The 21,261-nt window shown below is 51.4% G+C and overlaps 1 protein-coding gene across 2 annotated transcripts in view; it reads right to left on the reverse strand.

Moving 5' to 3' along the window:
- rnf180a (ring finger protein 180a) overlaps positions 1-21,261 on the reverse strand; it is a 259,793-nt gene that overhangs the window by 79,099 nt on the left and 159,433 nt on the right. The window contains exons 5-7 of one of the 2 annotated variants that reach the window (XM_085971341.1): positions 8,258-8,486; positions 5,288-5,413; positions 1,955-2,351 (exon numbers count right to left, since the gene is read on the reverse strand). In XM_085971341.1, coding sequence (XP_085827467.1) covers positions 2,308-2,351; positions 5,288-5,413; positions 8,258-8,486 — 399 coding nt within the window. In that variant the 3' untranslated portion in view covers positions 1,955-2,307. Of the gene's footprint in view, positions 1-1,954; positions 2,352-5,287; positions 5,414-8,257; positions 8,487-21,261 lie in introns of those variants that run through there. The other variant, XM_085971336.1, reaches the window with a different exon arrangement.

A 21,261-nucleotide genomic window follows, 5' to 3' on the forward strand; every position in this document is an offset into this window, starting at 1 on the left:
AGAGAGAGCGAGTGGGGGGGAAGAGAGAGAGCGAGTGGGGGGAGAGAGAGAGATGGGGGAGAGGCGAGTGGGGGGGAAGAGAGAGAGCGAGTGGGGGAGAGGGCGTGGGAAGAGAGAGAGCGAGTGGGGGGGAAGAGAGAGAGCGAGTGGGGGGGAAGAGAGAGCGCGAGTGGGGGGGGGAAGAGAGAGAGCGAGTGGGGGGGAAGAGAGAGAGCGAGTGGGGGGGGAAGAGAGAGAGCGAGTGGGGGGGAGAGAGAGAGCGAGTGGGGGGGGAAGAGAGAGAGCGAGTGGGGGGAAGAGAGAGAGCGAGTGGGGGGGGAAGAGAGAGAGCGAGTGGGGGGGAAGAGAGAGAGCGAGTGGGGGGGAAGAGAGAGAGCGAGTGGGGGGGAAGAGAGAGAGCGAGTGGGGGGAAGAGAGAGCGCGAGTGGGGGGGAAGAGAGAGCGCGAGTGGGGGGGAAGAGAGAGAGCGAGTGGGGGGGAAGAGAGAGAGCGAGTGGGGGGAAGAGAGAGAGCGAGTGGGGGGGGAAGAGAGAGAGCGAGTGGGGGGGAAGAGAGAGAGCGAGTGGGGGGGAAGAGATGAGAGCGAGTGGGGGGGAAGAGAGAGAGCGAGTGGGGGGAAGAGAGAGAGCGAGTGGGGGGAAGAGAGAGAGCGAGTGGGGGGATGAGAGAGCGAGTGGGGGGGAAGAGAGAGAGCGAGTGGGGGGGAAGAGAGAGAGCGAGTGGGGGGAAGAGAGAGAGCGAGTGGGGGGGAAGAGAGAGAGCGAGTGGGGGGGAAGAGAGAGAGCGAGTGGGGGGAAGAGAGAGAGCGAGTGGGGGGGGGAAGAGAGAGAGCGAGTGGGGGGGAAGAGAGAGAGCGAGTGGGGGGGAAGAGAGAGAGCGAGTGGGGGGGAAGAGAGAGAGCGAGTGGGGGGGAAGAGAGAGAGCGAGTGGGGGGGAAGAGAGAGAGCGAGTGGGGGGGAAGAGAGAGAGCGAGTGGGGGGGGAAGAGAGAGAGCGAGTGGGGGGGAAGAGAGAGAGCGAGTGGGGGGGAAGAGAGAGAGCGAGTGGGGGGGGAAGAGAGAGAGCGAGTGGGGGGAAGAGAGAGAGCGAGTGGGGAGGAAGAGAGAGCGAGTGGGGGAAGAGAGAGTGCGAGTGGGGGGAAGAGAGAGTGCGAGTGGGGGGAAGAGAGAGTGCGAGTGGGGGGAAGAGAGAGTGCGAGTGGGGGGAAGAGAGAGAGCGAGTGGGGGGAAGAGAGAGAGCGAGTGGGGGGAAGAGAGAGAGCGAGTGGGGGGAAGAGAGAGAGAGCGAGTGGGGGGGAAGAGAGAGAGCGAGTGGGGGGGAAGAGAGTGAGCGAGTGGGGGGGAAGAGAGTGAGCGAGTGGGGGGGAAGAGAGAGAGCGAGTGGGGGGGAAGAGAGAGAGCGAGTGGGGGGGAAGAGAGAGAGCGAGTGGGGAGGAAGAGAGAGCGAGTGGGGAGGAAGAGAGAGCGAGTGGGGGGAAGAGAGAGCGAGAGAGAGACTGGGGGGGAGAGAGAGCGACAGAGACTGGGAGGGAGAGAGTGCGAGAGAGACTGGGGGGGGGAGAGAGACTGGGGGGAAGAGAGAGAGAAAGAGGGAGAGAGACAGAGACAGAGGGAAGGAGAGAGTGAGGGAAGGAGGAAGAAACTGGGCAGCCCAGACTAAAGATGGCGTTGTTCGGACCCACATTGAAGTGACGCCATGATCAAAGATGGCGCTGTTTGGGCCCACATTGAAGTGCCGCCATGATCAAAGATGGCGGCACGAGGAAATTGTCATGCGCCCAGCGTCAAATATGGCGCTGTTGTTTCCCCACATTGAAGTGCTGCCATGATCAAAGATGGCGGCGAGCGATCTGGTTGGTGCTGACTGGGAGTGTGTGTGAGAGAGAGAGAGAGAGAGAGAGAGAGAAAATGCACCGCTACAGACCGCTGCGGCCGCTCACCTGGTGGCTTTGGGTCGGGCTCTGGGGCGGGGCTGTTGACGCCGCGGGGTAGTTTTGTGCGCGGCGGCTCCTGGCACGGACCGCCGCGGCCGCTCACCTGCTGGCTTTGGGTCGGGCTCTCGGTCCGCAGGGGGAAGGAGAGAGCCGCTGCTCCTCCGGTCGATGTGTTGCGGGCCGACCCCTGATGAGTGCCCGATCAGCTGAGCCCGAGCCCCGTGGTGACCGCAACTCACCTCCCGCTAGGCTCCCTCCCGCCCCGCCAGCCTTTACCAAAATTACGGCAATGGCTACGCTCGGCCCAGTCCCGCGCCGCCAGCCTTTACCAAGATGGCGACGATCGCGGGGCGGGCCCAGCGGGAGGGGAGGTGCCTAGCTCGGGCGTGGCTGGGCAACAGACGCCCAGGCTTCGAGGCCTGCAAAAATGGTGAAAGGTAGGAAAATTATAGAGGTTAGAGAAAAGATTTACAAATTAATTAACTTGTTTTAAAAACAATGTGTGTTTTAAAAGCAACTTTTTTTTTTGCTGGAAATCTAGATTTGAAAAGAAACACGCAGAAAGTGGGAAAAAGAAATGAAGAGTTTGGAATCAAGATGGCGGCCACTCCCCTCCGCTCAGAAGGATTAGGCCCGCCCACACACGCACCGACCGATTGGTCAACCGTCAGGTCACTGAACTGTAGGATTGGTCAATCGTCACGTCACTCGACTCTAGGATGGCCCGCCCGCACACGCAATGAACCCACCCCCGTGACGCAGCGATTGGTCGACCGTCGGGTCGCTCGACTGTACGATTGGCCAACCTTCATGTCACGCGATGCTAATGAGCGGATAATGAGCGGAATTTTGAACGTTTTTTGGATACAGTCGGCACAATTTTTGTCCGACCAAAAAGTAAATACGCCTATGAGAGTCCCCTAATGATAAGCTTTCTTTTGATATAACATATGTGTAGGTACGCTCTATAACTTTTGATTGTATAGCTGGACAGACAGAGAGACAAGAGAGACATACTTATTTATATATATAGATTTTAAAAATCTGAGTTAAAAAAAAAATTATTTGAGGTTTTAGTGATGTTTTGGGGCTTATAGTATTTATAGGTTTGACAGGTCAACTTATGAATGCTACCATTGGCTCTCTATGGCCCACGTGATCCCAGGGGACGCATCGAACTAACTGCGCCCCTGGAATACGCAAGCACTGCGTGGCGGCAGTTGGAGGAGGCCCAGGATCGTAATTCCACGGGGGCCCACAGCTCAACGGCCAGCGCGCAAGGTAAGTGCAGGTCAGAGGCTTGCACCCGCGGGATGCCTCCGACCCAAATTTCTGGGCCATTAAAGGTGCTATCTGGAGGACGGTAACATTTTCAGGTTGTTCCTTTCCTTTAGGGAGAGATAGTCTGGACCTTTAGACCCAATTAAGCGTCTTTAGGATTTGGCGACCTCAAACTTTAGTTGAAAATGAACGTCTGAGGAATACGTCTGATCCGGGGTAGCCCGAAAGGGGCTAGGACTAGTAGTAATCCCTTCAAGAATCACTTGCAATGGTTTCTCTTCCCGCTCCTGAACCTTTACCTCTGGTGTCCCCCAAAGGATCTATCCTTGAGCCCCCTCCTATTTCTTGTCTGCATGCTGCCCCTCGGCGACATCATTTGACGACACAGAGCCAGTTTCCACATGTATAGTGATGATACCCAACTCTACCTCTCCTCCACCTTGCTTGACCCCTCCACTATCTCTAAACAGTCAGACTGCTTGTCCGATATCAGGCACTGGATGAGCAGAAATTTCCTCCAATTAAATATTGGGAAGACTGAAACCAGTGTCTTTGGTCCATGCCTCAATCTCCGGGCTGGATTTTGTCAATGGAGGCGCCTTGGGGGCGGGACTGCTGGTTTTCCAGTTTCAGTCCTGCCCCCAGCGACGTCTGACCAACCCACGCTATTTTCCCTTGATTGATCTTGTTAATCAAGTGAAAATCCAACCACTACCTTAAGCATTCACTCCCTCCACCACCGGTGTACCATGGCTGCAGTGTGTACCATCTACAAGATGCACTGCAGCAACTCGCCAAGGCTTCTTCGGCAGCACCTCCCAAACCCGCGACCTCTTCCACCTAGAAGGACAAGGGCAGCAGGTGCATGGGAACACCATCACCTCCAAGTTCCCGTCCAAGTCACACACCATCCTGACTTAGAAGTATATATTGCTGATCCTTCATCGTCGCTGGGTCAAAATCCTGCAACTCCCCAACAGGCAGTTAATTGGCTCTAATCCCCTTCCCGCCTCGAGGAGACGGGTCCCTGAGAGAGTCAGGGACCCGCCTCCCAGGACGATGGTTCGGAGGCGGGTTGGGACCTGCTCCCAATTTTTCCCATTTTGCCACCAGTCCCACCTCCAAAGGGCTGGTAAAATCCAGCCCACTGTTCCCTTTCCACCGACTCCATCCCTCTCCCAGGCAACTGTCCGAGGCTGAACGAAACTGTTTGCAATTTGGTGTAGTATTTGACCCAGAGATGAGCTTCCGGCCATCACTCCGCCCCTGCCTCAGCTCATCTGCTGCTGAAACCCTCATCCATATCACCTCTAGTCTTGACTATACCAATGCACTCCTGGCCAGCCTCCCAATTTCCATCCTCCATGAACTTAAGCTCATCCAAAATTCTGCTGCCCGTATCCTAACCCCTCACCCCCGTGCTCGCTGACCTACATTGGCTCCCGGTTGAGGAACATCTTGATTTAGAAATCCTCATCCTTGTTTCCAAATCTCTCCATGTTCTTGTCCCTTCATATCTCTGTAGCCTCCTCCAGTCCTACAACCCTCCGAGATATCTGTGCTCCTCCAATTCTAGCCTCTTCTGCATTCCTGATTTTAATCGCTTCACCATTGGCAGCTGTGCCTTCAGCTGCCGAGGACCTAAGCTCTGGAATTCCCTCCCTAAACCTCTCCGCCTTTCTACCTTTCTTTCCTCCTTTAAGATGTTCCTTAAAACCGACCTCTTTGACCCTCATCTGCCCTAACATCTCCTTATGTGGCTCGGTGTCAAATTTTGTTTTGATAACACTCCTGTGAAGCGTATTGAGATGTTTCACTACGTTAAAGGCGCTATATAAATGCAAGTTGTTATTGTTGTTGTAGTAGTACCATATAAAGCTATAGTCTACAACCTATTTATTAGACCTAGTAATGATAATGCATAGGTCAGTTAAAAAACTTCTCATTAATAAATTCTCATTCAATTTTTACTCCTTAACTTTTGAAATATAAACCTTCAGAAATTGTTTCTAAACAGTGGTTAGAGCCCAAGTTATTGTGTGGAAATATCTGAAACACTGAAGTATTGCCTTACCTCCCAAGACTCTGAACAGTCTCCTGCAGCTAGGTAATGGCCACTTTGCACAGCTTGCTTTTTGAAAGCTTTGTCTTCTGGCTAAATACTCCTCAGAGAATAAACTTTTCATGGTGTTATTCAACTCTGTAAAGCAGAAAAGAATAAAGGATATTAAAAGTTGCTGTTAATTAAGAGTTAGGTATGTGTAAATGTCAACCTCTGAAGTAGAGTCACTGTTAATTAAAATGTCACACTGAGTCCTCAGCCTCAATTATGCTGCTGTGGGTAGCTGCATAGTGAAGGGAATCCACTTCCCAACTGACAGGAAGGGAAAATCAAAGGGAGTTTCACCCAAGGCCACTCTCATATAAACTACTGACCAACTTTGGAGCAATATTGTGGGGGAAAGGGGAAGGTTAGTAAAATAGCTTCAATTTCTTTTAGGGCTTCTTCAATGGCATAGATGGTTAAAGCAGTGAGTGGCTGAGACATGTAGATCTCATGTTCGACCTCCAGTTTGTGCTCAGTTAGCTGATCTCAGCTGTAGTGGTGATGGTAAGACATTACAGTTGGCCTCAGCACCCCTAGGTTACAGAAGGGAAATTTGGCCATGGTTCACATTCCCAATTACCATCCAGTGACATTTTGAGAGAGTGAAGGTGTAGTTGACATTGGGAGCTGACAGGATCAAGCTCGACTGCAGTGCCCTCTCATGGTTAAATAGCCTGCTGACACTCACTATCTAGGGTCATACATGTAGAATGGACAGTGCGGAGAGGTGAGTGTGCAACTGTACCCAACCAGTAAGCAAGTGCTTCAGGAGAGGAGAAAGAGAGGGAAGAAAGTAATGAGTGGATTCCCCAGAGATCTTTTGTAATTAAATTATTTAGTGGCTACTTTCAATAAAGATAAATAAAAAAAAGCTAAAGTTCCCCTTAACCTTCTCTGCTCTAAGGAGAACAATCCCAGTTTCTCTAGTCTCTCCATAGAATAATTTCAGTTTCTCTAGACTCTCCACTTAATTGAAGTGCCTCATCCCTGGTATAATTCTGATAAATCTCCTCTGCACCCTCTCCAAGTCCTTGATATCCTTGCTAAAGTGTGGATGCCTAGAATTGGACACAATACTCCAGCTGAGGCCGAAGCAGTGATTATATAGGTTCAACACAACTTCCTTGCTTTTCTACTCCATGCCTCTATTTATAAAGCTAAGGATCCCATATGCTTTTTTTAAAATAAAGCTTTATAGCTGTCCTGCCACTTCCAAAGATTTGTGTAAGCAAACCCCCAGGTCTCTGTTCGTGCACCCCCTTTAAAATTGTACCATTTCATTTATATTGCCTCTCCTCATTCTTCCTCCCAAAATGCATTCAATTTCATACTTCTATTGGCACTGTTTTATGTGTGTAATTGCTAATAAACATGACTTACTTCACCAACTTATGCTTCCACGGCTGAGTTAAGGTGATAGTTCTAATCAATCAGACATACATTTTTGTAGCAGAAACACTTTAGGGGATGAACATGTCAAGCGTTGGAAGTTGCATCAGATCAAATTCAGGTTAAATGTGGGAACCACTGTAACAAGACATGCTAACTGCTTGCAGTTTGTAGACTGAATAGTATCACTAACTCGACATCAAATACAACCCTCAGCCCCAGTGGGTATTTGCATTATGGATGGAAATGGATAGAGAGGCAATCAACAGTGCAGTGCTGACATTTAAGAGCATTTTCACTGCTTGAAATAACTGCTGTCAATCACTATCTGGAAACCACTGCAAATCCTCAAGTAGAAGTCATTTTGAGAATGGTTGTTCAGTAAGAAAATAAAATTCAGAAGCAAAATATTAAATTCAAGTCATTGCCTATGGCAGAAGAAAGATAAGATTTACAAACACAAGCTTTGGTGCATACTGTTTCTGATTAAATGACAGTTTATTTAAGATTAAAATACAAATAACATAACAGAAATTATTTGATTACACAGCAAATGTTAGAGAATATTTTTTACGGATGTGTTTGGGTCAAAGAAAATGCTTCCCCCAAAACACGATGGGACTGAAAATCCCTGCCCCCAGCGGCAGTACTGGGGCGCACGATGGGTACAGGAGGCCCAACTGAGGTGGGGATTCCGGTGGGCCCCATGTACTCTGCTCAGAATCCCACCAGCTTTCAATCTGCACTGGGGTCTTGGGCAGGTGAAACTTCCGTCCACCTCAAACATGGTGCTTGGCATTAGAGATGGTAGGGGCAAGGAGAGGGAAGTCCCAAAACAGGAATTTCCTCTGCCCTGGCCTGCTTACTGCCCAGCAACTTGGAGGCCTGGATGAACCCAACTTATTGGCCTGCTTAGCGACAGAAGTGGGGCTCACTTGCCAAGGGGGAGGTCTATGCTTGGGTCCTGGCCTGTACCTCCATAAGAATTCTGGCACCATTATTTTTTTCAGTCTCCTCACAAAAAGGATGAATTACACAAACTTTAAAAAAATCATCCTGATTGGTAGCGCTGGTTGCAGATCAAGTTGTTTGCCAGTGTCGCTTTTTCTATCTCCACCCTTGGCGAGTGCCCAACATACACCCATAGTAGCACAGGTGCCTGTCGATGGCATTCAAATTAATTAACCTCGCTCTGATCCTGGATACTCTGGCAGAGTCAGGAGCAGAGATCACTTGCGCCCACTAATTGCACTTTCACTGGTGCATCAAGCCTGAGGATTTTTGGCCCCTATATGTGTTTGATTTCACACATGTTCAGAAAAAAGATTCCTTTGATGATAATACAACACAAAAGACATGAGAGAGAACTTCAGTGGGGTTTTCTCCCACTCTTTGGCAGAAAAGGTGTAAACGGCCGTTTACGCCATTTCTCCAGGGGTTCTGCCGACCATCTGGCAGGAGATCATGATATTGATGAGGATATATTTATGAATGTGTTTGGATCATAGAAGAAACTTCTCAGAATACCATTTCTAATTTATTTTGTACCTGTTTGAAAAAAGACTCTCGTGATGACGGTGCGACACAAAGGGCACGGCGTATTCGTAGGGTTATCCTTTGCAAGGGTCCGAAGACAAGGCTCACAAAAGATGTGATGACAAGGATAACACATATATGGACTGAAGAAAATATCCAGACAAACAGCACAAATGTAGCCTTCCTTCTCCCACTTGATTTCATCTTCATCATCTGAAGTGGTCAGATTTGAACTGGAAGTCTGAAAGACAGAAAACCATTTTTTTCCTTTTAAACATAGTGTACACATCCTTCTTTATACACATACAGCCATAAAAATAGAAATAAGGAAAGAAAATAAGATCCCATCAAGAGTACAATTATCTGGGATAGTATAACAGCCCTACTGTATGCACAAGATACATTTAGCAAAACCAGTGCACTAGGCTAAATTTGTATCTTTTGCCTTATTGATTGAGAAGAACTAAGACGGCACACCCCTATCTAATGAAGGAGGCATGTTTACCAGATGCACAAGACCAAACTCAGCCCTAAGGTCGAGGGAGATGACAAATGAGCTTGGAGGAAGGTGTGCTTGCTCCACAATTTGAACTCTCCTATCTGTGCCAAATTTACTTAATCAAACTTCAACTTTGTTGAAGCCATGTGCACAATGTAGAACGTTAGGGGCGATTCTGGATCAGACCGAAAATAGTCTGTGCTCCCAGGTGCACTACGCTAGTTGTATAGAAACCTGTTCCCAACAGATTCTGCAAAAATTGTCCAATTAAAATAGTTTAAATGATCTCCCTGCATGGTCTTCCTTGTGCATAGAAAAAGTTCAGATACCTGTGTTGGGCGGGTGGTGGTAATGAATCAGGGGTGCAGTAGCTCTTAAAGGGTTAGTGCACTCTTAAAGGCAGGCAGCTTTGTTTTTGGAGGCTGACTTGATGGACAGCATGGCTGGAGATGTTCTAGAAGTGTTCTCTTCAGTGAAACGAGTCTGGAGATTTTATTGGAGGAAATTGCCTGGACAAAGTTGCAATTTATGGGGCAGAGGGCATTGCTCCACCACCACTTTCTCAGAGCAACTATGACTTGTGGCTTTGCCAGTATTGTCCATATCCCAAGAACATGCAAAAAAACTGCTGTACAGAAAGAATGGCATGAGGTGACCAATCGTGTAAATGCTCTCATCTTAATGCATTGCTCATGGGAAGAAATTAGAAAAAAATTCTCATGTCTGAAGAACAATGCCAAGATAGGGAACAATTATGGAGGCCCACTAAAAGCAAGGGGATGGTTGAACAATGCATGCACCAAGCACTCAAGGCACAGTATTTTATCATATCGGCAATGCCTTGTTTTTTTACTGCTCTGGTTACTTACATTTTTTTTTAATGTTAGTATTTACTTGAAGGAAAACCATAACCTTATATCTCTTGAGGTCTCAAATGTGGTACTCAAGTCCCTTCCCTTCCCCACCCCAGTGTACTATACTATCCAGCTTGGAATATGATTGAGCAAAACATTACAACCATGCTTCAGATCAGCTATTATTTATAATAACTGTTAAGTACTTATAGGACAACTAATTGCCACCTCTCAGCCACGGCTGTTAACTAAGGACTCTCAGGCTAAGTACTAAAGCATGTTACAACACTGTCTTTTCAGCATTGAGTTCAAATTAAATTGGAAAAAAAGACACTTTCCCTAAATGAAATGAGTTTGGGTGATCTGAAGTCAGTTCCCAGAAGGCACAAATCTGCAGCTGAACAATACTTTCAAGGCACCAATTAACAGTGGTCTGTAGGAAAGATACATGTGCAGTATGGTAAATGTAAATGTTCTTTTAGTAGTTAGTGCTCTTAAAGTAGGGTTGTGGTTCATGCATATAGCAGATGAGAATCATCAGTAACAAAGCAAATTTGAAAGTATTAGGAAGGTACAAGCTATTAGGTGATTCTATTAACTGCTCCGTCTACTGACATCTCCACTACTTGGTTTGTAGCTCTCCAGCCTGTTAATTTGTAATTAACGAGTTGAAGTTGGGCTGTGTGATTTGACGTGTTAAAGCATTTGATGAAATCCCTCTGTCTGCTAATTTAACAATGGTCTTAAACTGCTCATTAAAATAGCAAAGTAATTTCATACTAATGTGTTAACACGTTTATTACTAACTAGCTGAAGTGCCCGGCGGTGCCGAGGCTTTTTCGAGGGCATGTTGTTGTTGGAAGAGAGAGAGAGAGCGACGGGGGGGGGGGGGGGGGAAGAGAGAGAGAGAGAGAGAGAGAGCGCGAGACTGGGGGGGGGGGGGAAGAGAGAGAGCGACTGGGGGGGTAGAGAGAGCGTGACTGGGGGGTAGAGAGAGAGCGACTGGGGGGGTAGAGAGAGAGCGACTGGGGGGTAGAGAGAGAGCGCGGGTGGGGGGAATGGAGGGCGGGGAAGGGGGAAGGGAGGGCGGGGGAGAAGGGGGGAAGAAGGGGGGGGGCGGGGTGGAAGGGGGAAGGGGTGGAAGGGGGGGGCGGGGTGGAAGGGAGGGGGAGGGGGGAAGGGAGGGGGAGGGGGGGAAGGAAGGGGGGGAGGGAGGAAGGGAGGGCTTGAGGCTGAGAGACAGGCACGGCCACGCCCGGTTGCCGTGGTAACCCTGCCGTGCCGCCCCGCACTGCCGAGAGCCCAGCTCTCCGAGCCCCGCCCCCCCCCGGCCAAGAGCCGCGCTCTCCGAGCCCCGCCCCCCCCCGGCCGAGAGCCGCGCTCTCCGAGCCCCGCCCCCCCCCGGCCGAGAGCCGCGCTCTCCGAGCCCCGCCCCCCCCGGCCGAGAGCCGCGCTCTCCGAGCCCCGCCCCCCACCGGCCGAGAGCCGCGCTCTCCGAGCCCCGCCCCCCCGGCCGAGAGCCGCACTCTCCGAGCCCCGCCCCCCCCCGGCCGAGAGCCGCGCTCTCCAAGCCCCCGCCCCCCCCCGGCCGAGAGCCGCGCTCTCCAAGCCCCCGCCCCCCCCGGCCGAGAGCCGCGCTCTCCAAGCCCCGCCCCCCCCCGGCCGAGAGCCGCACTCTCCGAGCCCCGCCCCCCCCCGGCCGAGAGCCGCGCTCTCCAAGCCCCGCCCCCCCCCGGCCGAGAGCCACGCTCTCCAAGCCCCCGCCCCCCCCCGGCCGAGAGCCGCGCTCTCCAAGCCCCGCCCCCCCCCCCCCGGCCGAGAGCCGCGCTCTCCAAGCCCCAGCCGGCCCGCACTCCCGTTGCCGGGGTAACCCGATCCGCACTCTCGAGAGCCCCGCCCCCCCCCGCCCGAGCCGAGTGCGGAACAGAGTCTCACCTGCTCCTGCTGCGCGCGCACCCTGACCCTCGTGGCTGACGCCGTTGCCCCGGGTAAAGTGACACGGGGGGGGGGGTGGGGGGGGGGGGGTGGTGAGGAGCTTAGCAGCAGCAGCCCAGTTACCTAGCTCGGGCCTGGCTGGGTAAGAAAGGCCCAGGCTTTCAGGCCTAAGAAAAAAACAGGCAAAGGTAGGAAAAAGAATGTTCTGGTTAGATAAAATATTTACAAATGAGTGATTTATTTTAAAAGAATTTAATAAATTGATTTTTATTTTGCTGGAAATGTATATTTGAAAAGAAAGACGCAGAAAGCAGGAAAAAGAATGGAAGCAAGATGGCGGCGACTCACCTCGGTTCAGAACGATAAGGCCCGCCCACACACGCACCGATTGGTCAACCGTCAGGTCACCAAAGCGTAGGATTGGTCAATCGTCCCGTCACTCGACCGTAGGAGGGCCTGGCCACACGCGGCAGCAAGCCGCCGTACGATCGGTCGACCTCGAGGTCACTCTGTCGCTAATGAGCGGATAATGAGATGCTAATGAGCGGAATGTTGAAGGTTTTTGGAATACCGCGGGCGCGATTTTAGCCCGGCCGAAACGTAAATACGCTTAAAACCGTCTCGGAAGCGTAAGCTTTCTTTGGAGGTAACGCGCGCGTAGGTACGCCCTGTAACTTTCGAGCGCATAGCCCGCCAGACGCACAGGCGATGACAGACAGAATGACAGACAGACAGAATGACAGACAGAATGACAGAAGTACCGATTTATATATATAAGATATTGCATAGCACAGTTTCATCCCATAAGTGCATTAGGTAATGCTGAAATAGCATCAAGGGAAAACAAATGCTCTTCAAGTCTATGTAGGGGGAGTTCTGTGTTGCACTTAATCCACATTGTATTTCAGCTTTATGCTGACATGAGAAGTGAAGTGGAAAAATATTTTGCTTGTGGCTTCACATATATATGTATATAAAAATAACACATTGGAGCCTTGTGACTAGAACTCCCATTCTGTCTACAATTTCATCTTCAAGATTTGCTTTAATCAAAGATTAAAATGTATTAAAAATAGTCAAATCTACATATATCTCCATATAAGAATGCAATTTGTTTGCCAAAGGCACACTTGGACTAAGCAAGAACATTAACATTCCTTGTCCAAATCTGGTTAAAAACACTTTTGTTTGTGCCAGCTCAGGGGCTCTCAATACAGAAAATTTCTAATGAGATATCATTAACACTGTGAGATAGCAATACTGTTGTGTTCCTGCCCCATGGATAAAATTGCACTGTGCTATTCTCGGAGTTCATCGCAGTATGGATGTTATTTCCACATGCATAGATCAACTCAGAACTGCCAAGCTGTATTATATATTTTACAGTTCTCGGTCCTGTGTTAGTCCCCAGGCCACAGCTCTATTTTTTAGTGATAGTTTAAAAAATACCATAAATGGTATTCACTGTTATTGACATGAAGTGGATACCAGTCTACAAAAAAAAGTAAAAGGGGGGAGGGTTCTCATGTAAAGTTTTATGAAGCACTGCTTAGAAATTGCTATATTAGCAGATGAATGCTTAACATCATTCCCTTTTCTGTTATATTAGCAGAGACATTAATCCGTTTAAAATAAATGGGTTAACACTCATGTTAAAATAGCAGAGAAATATCAAATAAATGTGTTAAGCATTTGTCTCCTAATATTCCTAATATAATCAGTATGTTCATTAGTTCAATGCTTACCTGCAGTACGAATCAGAAGTGTCTTGGTGATGTTGGGATGTGGGGAGGGGGGCAGGCAGCAAAAGAGTTTGCCCCTTTCCATCAGAATTTAGCATGGTAGTGTTCAAGTGGTGGAAAGCAGCAGAGTCGGGTTCCACCCTGATTTCTAACCCCTCTGCTCTCGGGTTCTGATAGTATTAGTCATCATCCTCAAGATATGCGCTTCCAAACTTACCCATCCTTTGCCAAGTCTTACTCTCAGTCCACCGTTCCTTCTCCCTATAAACTTGCTTAAGTCCTGCAGCTTATGCCTAAGCAAGGCAACCTCTCCCACCTTTCCAATTATCCAACTATTATGACATTATTATTTTCTAAACATGGAAACATAGAAGATAGGAGCAGGAGTAGGCCATTCAGCCCCTCGAGCCTGATGGGCCAAGTCCTGGAAGCTACTGGTGACTCTACTTGTCATCATCCTGAATGTTCTAACCTAATCCACAATCACTAGTACAGCCCTTCCATTGATGATCTTGTTCCCTTCATTACTCAGCTCTGAAACTCTGCTCTTGAACACTTTGGTAAATTCTTGGTGAATCCTTTGTCAATGCCTGGATATCTCTAAATCATTTGACAGGGTCAGTATCCATGCACTTCTAAACAAGTTACCATCATCGCTACATTCATGGCTATCTAGTTTCTTTCTCAAATTGCTCTATCTGTGCTGTAGTTGTTGACTCATTTGCCACTAATTCTGTCCTCTCTCACATCAATGTTTGCCTGCTCTCAATCAACTTATAAGCTTTTTTGCTGTTCAGTACCTTTACATTCATGATTTCATTCAGATCTCACATGTCAGTGTGCACAACTTTCATTTCTCTTACAACGCAGTGGCTGAATTACATCTTCATTTCCTCCATGGCTTGTAAAGGAGTAATGAAAATCTTGTTCCTTCACATCTCTTACAAGTCTAAACAACAACAACACCATCACTTACCTTTAATGGCTCCACCCTTCGTTTTGCTTTATTTATCGACATCCTTAATTTCACTATCTCCTCTAGCCTCAAATGGAGTGGTCACATCTCAGCTATTACCAAAAGGTGCATCAGAAAAGTTTACTTTCCTCTTTTGTGTCAAACTTCTTTTTCTCTCAATGCCTCTTAATTTCCTAGAATTAGGGGGCATAATCTAAGAATAAGGGGCTGCCCTTTCAAAACTGAGATGAGGAGAAACTTTTTCACTCAGAGGGTAGTAAATCTATGGAATTTGCTACCCCAGAGAGCTGCGGAAGCTGCAACATTAAATAAATTTAAAATGGAGATAGACAGTTTCCTAGCAGATAAGGGAATTAGGGGTTACGGGGAGAGGGCAGGGAAGTGGGCGTGAGTCTAGATTCGGATCAGCCATGATCCTATTGAATAGCGGAGCAGGCCCGAGGGGCCGTATGGCCTACTCCTGCTCCTACTTCTTATGTTCTTAAAGCTCAATTCTGTTCAACACCTGAATACTGCCCCCATCTCACATCTCTCGCACACTCTTAGACAGGATAAGTTTTACATTTTTCAGCTTTGGTGCTGTTCTGTACTATGGGCCTTGTTCTTTCCCTTGGATTTCTTAATAATAAAAATGATGTGCAGAAATTGTGTATTTTACATACTTGCCCTTATTATCTGCTTTTTAAATAAATTTAAGTTAACACTGTAATGAATCAAAATACAATTTTCCCACTATGGCGGGAGAAGTTCCATTGAATTTTAAGATATTGCCTCATGGGTGTTATAAGTGATATTAAATTCACAATAATGCTTTCAGCCTTCATATTGGTGCATTATGTTGTTGTATTAACAGCTTCTCACATTTACATTTTTATAGTTCCTATCACATAACAAAAATCCTAAGAGATTTTACAGGAGTTCGGAAAATACCTGAAGTAAATGGGAGGGGAGTTATACGGGCACTGAAGGCATGGGTGATTAGGTAGATTTTGAGAAGGCTTTTGAGAATGGGTGGCAAGGCAGAAGGCTTTGGGGAGAGTGTTTCAGGATGCAGCAGTGTGGTGGCGGAGGACTCTGCCTGTGATTGTGGAGCAAAGTAAACTAGAGTTAGAAGAGCAGATGGTACGTGCTGAGGAGAAGGCATTTCGTGTGCTGTCACAGACCTTGAAGGCCTGCAGCAACTTAAATGAGAAATTATATTTTGTAATGTTGGTTGCAGAAACAAGCTGTGCAGCTGAAGATATGTCTGGCAGAAATCTAGGAAAAGCAGGGCACATTGCTCTGATGAAGGAGGCACCAAATCTTGCGGCAGCAAGTGCAGTTCAGGAGGGAACGCCTCTTATACTGAGATGGGCAGCAAGGCAATGGGGAAATGAGCTTGGTAGTGGCAGGCTCCATCAATGCAAGCAGCACTGTACAGAGGATATGCCTCCAGTGTTGTAAGAAGGGTCCAGAAAGGGAACTGCAATGTCATCTCATATTTAAGCACTAGATATGCTCCATTGTCCAGCTCAGAGGAACTGCTCTTGCTTGGTTCCACTCTTACCTTTCTGATCACACCCAGAGCATCTCCAACAATGGCTTCTCTTCCCGCTCCTCCACCATGCTTCAGGAGTAACCCAAGGATCTATCCTGGGCTCCTTCCTCTTTCTCTTCTACATGCTGCCTCTTGTCAACATCAATTGCAGACGTGGGGTCTACTTCCACATGTACGCTGATGGCAGCCAGCTGTACCTCTCCAGCACCTGCTTCACCCCGCTCAACACTGCCTGTGTGTTGTCAGGCTGTTTGTCCAAAATCCAATCTTGGATGAGCTGCAATTCTCTCCACCTAAACATTAGGAAGACTGAAGGCAACACCTTCAGCCCCCACCACAAACTTCATACCTTTGCCATTGATTCTGTCTCCCTTCCCAGACACTGTCACAGGCTAAACCAGACTGTTTGCAGCCTTGGTGTCCTATTCGATCCAAGCTGAGTTTCCAACCCAATATCCTCTCCATTACAAAGACCGCCTATTTCCACCTCAAATCAAATCAACTTTTATTGTCATTGTTAGTGCACAAGTGCAGTACAACGAAATGTAGGCTTGCGGCTCCCGAGAGTGTACATTTAGATTAAGACATTTAAACATTCAACATACATTTGGCTTGTAATACATTAACATAAACATAATAAAGTGCATTGGCAGATGTGCAGGCTTTAGAGTTTATTTGTGGAGTTCAGTAGGATGACAGCCCTGGGAAAGAAGCTGTTCCTAAATCTGGTCGTACGGGTGCGAATGCATCTGTAGCGTCTCCCAGATGGCAGGAGGGCGAACAGACTGTGGCTGGGGTGGGTAGGGTCTTTGATGATGGGCCGTGACCTCCGTAAACAGCGTTTCTGGTATATGTGCTCTATGGTCGGTAGGCGGGTGCCGGTAATGCGTTGGGCAGTTTTGACTACCCGCTGCAGAGCTTTCCGGTCATAGTAGCTACAGCTGCCATATCATACTGTGATACAGTTTGTCAGGATGCTCTCTATAGTGCAGCGGTAAAAGTTAGAGAGGATCAGGGGTGACAGGTTACATCCCTTCAGCCTCCTTAGGAGATATAGGCGCTGCTGGGCCTTCTTCACCAGAGAGGAGGTATTGAGGGACCAGGAGAGGTCTTCCGTGATGTGGACTCTGAGGAACTTAAAGCTGTCCACCCTTTCCACCACACCTCCACAGCATCGCTCGCCTCTACTGCTACCTCACCCCACGTGCTGCTAAAACCCTCACCCATGCCTTTGTCACCTCCAGACTCAACTATGCTAATACTCTCCTCATTGGCCTCTCATCATTCACCCTCCGTAAACTTCAGCTCATCCAAAACGCTGCTGCCTACATCCTATCCCGCACCAAGTCACGCTCACTCTTCACCCCTGTCCTCGCTAACATGCATTCGTCCCCTAAAATGCCTCAAATTTAAAATTCTCATTATCATGTTTAAATCCTTTTATGGCTTCATCCCTCGCTATCCGTAACTTTTGTCTAGCTCTAAAAAAAAAAGCTACTCCCCGAACTCTCTGTTCCTCTGCCTCTGGCTTCTTTTGCAGTACCTCTTCCTTTGCCCCACCACTAGCAGATGTGCTTTCAGCTGCTGAGGCCTCATGCTCTGGAATCCCCTCCCTAAAGTCCTTCACCCCTCTACCTCCTTCTCCTCCTTTAAGCCCCTCCTTAAAACTCACCTCTTTGATCAAGCTTTTGTTCACCTCTCCCAGTATCTCCTTCTTTGGCTTGACGTCCATATTTCTTTGATTATGCCTCTCAAAGCACCTTAAGACTTTTTTTCTATGCTAAAAATCACTATGTAAATGTTGTTGTTGTTCTCAACTGGAGTCACTGTGCACCTCACCTCGCACTCTGGCACTTAATCGCAATCTGCAAAGCTAAAGTTAACTTGAGGGAAACACAATGAGAAAACCAGTGAGCAGGAGCAAGTGGATGTGGTCCAGCGGCTGCAGGTAGCACCTGCCCGGAGAATCATCTTGCATTCATCCACTTAAGGATAGGGAACCTAATGTAGAGTAATAATTCCATGACAATGCAATAAAAACTAACTATTACATGCAGCTTCTGTAGCAAGAACCATAGACGGTTTCAGCACAGGAAGAGGGCATTTGATCCGTCATGTCAGTGCTGGGTCATTTCTGGAGCTATCCAAATTAATCCCACTATATCTTCCTCTGCTTCAAATACCCATTTCATCCATACCCTTCAGTGTTTTTCTGTTAGTGTATACAGTACTCTCAGTTCTTGTTTTTCCTCCCAAAACATTTACCAAACATTTCTCCACATTAAACTGCATATGCTACCTATCTGCCCATTCTGCTAACCTGTCTATATCTTCCAAAAGTCTTTCGCAGTCCTCTTCACTGTTTGCAAAACCTCCTATATTTGTGTCAGCAAATATTGAAATTGTGTTCTCGATACCATCTATAAGAGAACAATATCGACCCAACATTGACCCCCCCCGCCCAACCCTGGATATACCAGTCCTTCTCCCATCTGAGCAACAACCATTTACTTTACATTTATCCTAACTCTTTGTTTCCTGCCAGTCAATCAACTTCCTAATCACGCTGCTACATTTCCTTTTATACCATACTAGCTGAAGTGCCCGGCGGTGCCGAGGGTTTTTTTGAGGGCATATTGTTGTTGGGAGAGAGAGAGAGAGAGAGAGAGACTGGGGGAGAGAGAGCGCGAGAGAGAGCCTAGCGAGAGGGGGCGAGGGAGGCGAGGGAGAGGGGGCGAGGGAGAGGGGGCGAGGGAGAGGGGGCGAGGGGCGGGGAGAGCGCGCGAGGGGCGGGGAGAGAGAGAGAGCGGGGGAGAGAGAGAGAGAGAGAGAGAGAGAGAGAGAGAGAGAGCGGGGGGGAGAGAGAGAGAGAGAGAGCGGGGGGGAGAGAGAGAGAGAGAGCGGGGGGGAGAGAGAGAGAGCGGGGGGGAGAGAGAGAGAGCGGGGGGGAGAGAGAGAGAGCGGGGGGGAGAGAGAGCGGGGGGGAGAGAGAGAGAGCGGGGGGGGAGAGAGAGAGAGAGCGGGGGGGGAGAGAGAGAGAGCGGGGGGGAGAGAGAGAGAGCGGGGGGGAGAGAGAGAGAGCGGGGGGGAGAGAGAGAGAGAGCGGGGGGGAGAGAGAGAGAGAGCGGGGGGGAGAGAGAGAGAGCGGGGGGGAGAGAGAGAGAGCGGGGGGAGAGAGAGAGAGCGGGGGGGAGAGAGAGAGAGCGGGGGGGAGAGAGAGAGAGCGGGGGGGAGAGAGAGAGAGCGGGGGGGAGAGAGAGCGAGCGGGGGGGAGAGAGAGCGAGCGGGGGGGAGAGAGAGCGAGCGGGGGGGAGAGAGAGCGAGCGGGGGGGAGAGAGAGCGAGCGGGGGGGAGAGAGAGCGAGCGGGGGGGAGAGAGAGCGAGCGGGGGGGAGAGAGAGCGAGCGGGGGGGAGAGAGAGAGAGCGGGGGGGAGAGAGAGAGAGCGGGGGGGAGAGAGAGAGAGCGGGGGGGAGAGAGAGAGAGCGGGGGGGGAGAGAGAGAGAGCGGGGGGGGAGAGAGAGAGAGCGGGGGGGAGAGAGAGAGAGCGGGGGGGGAGAGAGAGAGAGAGCGGGGGGGGAGAGAGAGAGAGAGCGGGTGGGGGAGAGAGAGAGAGAGCGGGGGGGGAGAGAGAGAGAGCGGGGGGGGAGAGAGAGAGAGCGGGGGGGAGAGAGAGAGAGCGGGGGGGGAGAGAGAGAGAGAGCGGGGGGGGAGAGAGAGAGAGAGCGGGGGGGGAGAGAGAGAGAGAGCGGGGGGGGAGAGAGAGAGAGAGCGGGGGGGGAGAGAGAGAGAGAGCGGGGGTGGAGAGAGAGAGAGAGCGGGGGGGGAGAGAGAGAGAGAGCGGGGGGGGAGAGAGAGAGAGAGCGGGGGGGGAGAGAGAGAGAGAGCGGGGGGGGAGAGAGAGAGAGAGCGGGGGGGGAGAGAGAGAGAGAGCGGGGGGGGAGAGAGAGAGAGAGCGGGGGGGGAGAGAGAGAGAGAGCGGGGGGGGAGAGAGAGAGAGAGCGGGGGGGGAGAGAGAGAGAGAGCGGGGGGGGAGAGAGAGAGAGAGCGGGGGGGGAGAGAGAGAGAGAGCGGGGGGGGAGAGAGAGAGAGCGGGGGGGAGAGAGAGAGAGCGGGGGGGAGAGAGAGAGAGCGGGGGGGGAGAGAGAGAGAGCGGGGGGGGAGAGAGAGAGCGGGGGGGGAGAGAGAGAGCGGGGGGGGAGAGAGAGAGCGGGGGGGAGAGAGAGAGCGGGGGGAGAGAGAGAGCGGGGGGAGAGAGAGAGCGGGGGGGAGAGAGCGGGGGGGAGAGAGAGAGCGGGGGGGAGAGAGCGCGCGGGGGGGAGAGAGAGAGCGCGGGGGGAGAGAGAGAGCGCGGGGGGAGAGAGAGCGCGGGGGGGAGAGAGAGAGCGCGGGGGGGAGAGAGAGAGCGCGGGGGGGAGAGAGAGAGCGCGGGGGGGAGAGAGAGAGCGCGGGGGGGAGAGAGAGAGCGCGGGGGGGAGAGAGAGAGCGCGGGGGGGAGAGAGAGAGCGCGGGGGGGAGAGAGAGAGCGCGGGGGGGAGAGAGAGAGCGCGGGGGGGAGAGAGAGAGCGCGGGGGGGAGAGAGAGAGCGCGGGGGGGAGAGAGAGAGCGCGGGGGGAGAGAGAGAGCGCGGGGGGGAGAGAGAGAGCGCGGGGGGGAGAGAGAGAGCGCGGGGGGGAGAGAGAGAGCGCGGGGGGGAGAGAGAGAGCGCGGGGGGGAGAGAGAGAGCGCGGGGGGGAGAGAGAGAGCGCGGGGGGGAGAGAGAGAGCGCGGGGGGGAGAGAGAGAGCGCGGGGGGGAGAGAGAGAGCGCGGGGGGGAGAGAGAGAGCGCGGGGGGGAGAGAGAGAGCGCGGGGGGGAGAGAGAGAGCGCGGGGGGGGAGAGAGAGCGCGGGGGGGAGAGAGAGAGCGCGGGGGGGAGAGAGAGCGCGGGGGGGAGAGAGAGCGCGGGGGGGAGAGAGAGCGCGGGGGGGAGAGAGAGCGCGGGGGGGAGAGAGAGCGCGGGGGGGAGAGAGAGCGCGGGGGGGAGAGAGAGCGCGGGGGGAGAGAGAGCGCGGGGGGAGAGAGAGAGCGGGGGGGGAGAGAGAGAGCGCGGGGGGGAGAGAGAGAGCGCGGGGGGGAGAGAGAGAGCGGGGGGGAGAGAGAGAGCGGGGGGGAGAGAGAGAGCGGGGGGGGAGAGAGAGAGCGGGGGGGGAGAGAGAGAGCGGGGGGGAGAGAGAGAGCGGGGGGGGAGAGAGAGAGCGGGGGGGGAGAGAGAGAGCGGGGGGGGAGAGAGAGAGCGGGGGGGAGAGAGAGAGCGGGGGGGGAGAGAGAGAGCGGGGGGGGAGAGAGAGAGCGGGGGGGGAGAGAGAGAGCGGGGGGGGAGAGAGAGAGCGGGGGGGAGAGAGAGAGCGGGGGGGAGAGAGAGAGCGGGGGGGAGAGAGAGAGCGGGGGGGAGAGAGAGAGCGGGGGGGGAGAGAGAGAGCGGGGGGGAGAGAGAG

Source organism: Somniosus microcephalus, chromosome 2 (assembly GCF_052327205.1).
Source record: "Somniosus microcephalus isolate GS21.2 chromosome 2, FLI_Smic_1.0, whole genome shotgun sequence".
Classification (NCBI taxonomy): Eukaryota; Metazoa; Chordata; class Chondrichthyes; order Squaliformes; family Somniosidae; genus Somniosus; species Somniosus microcephalus.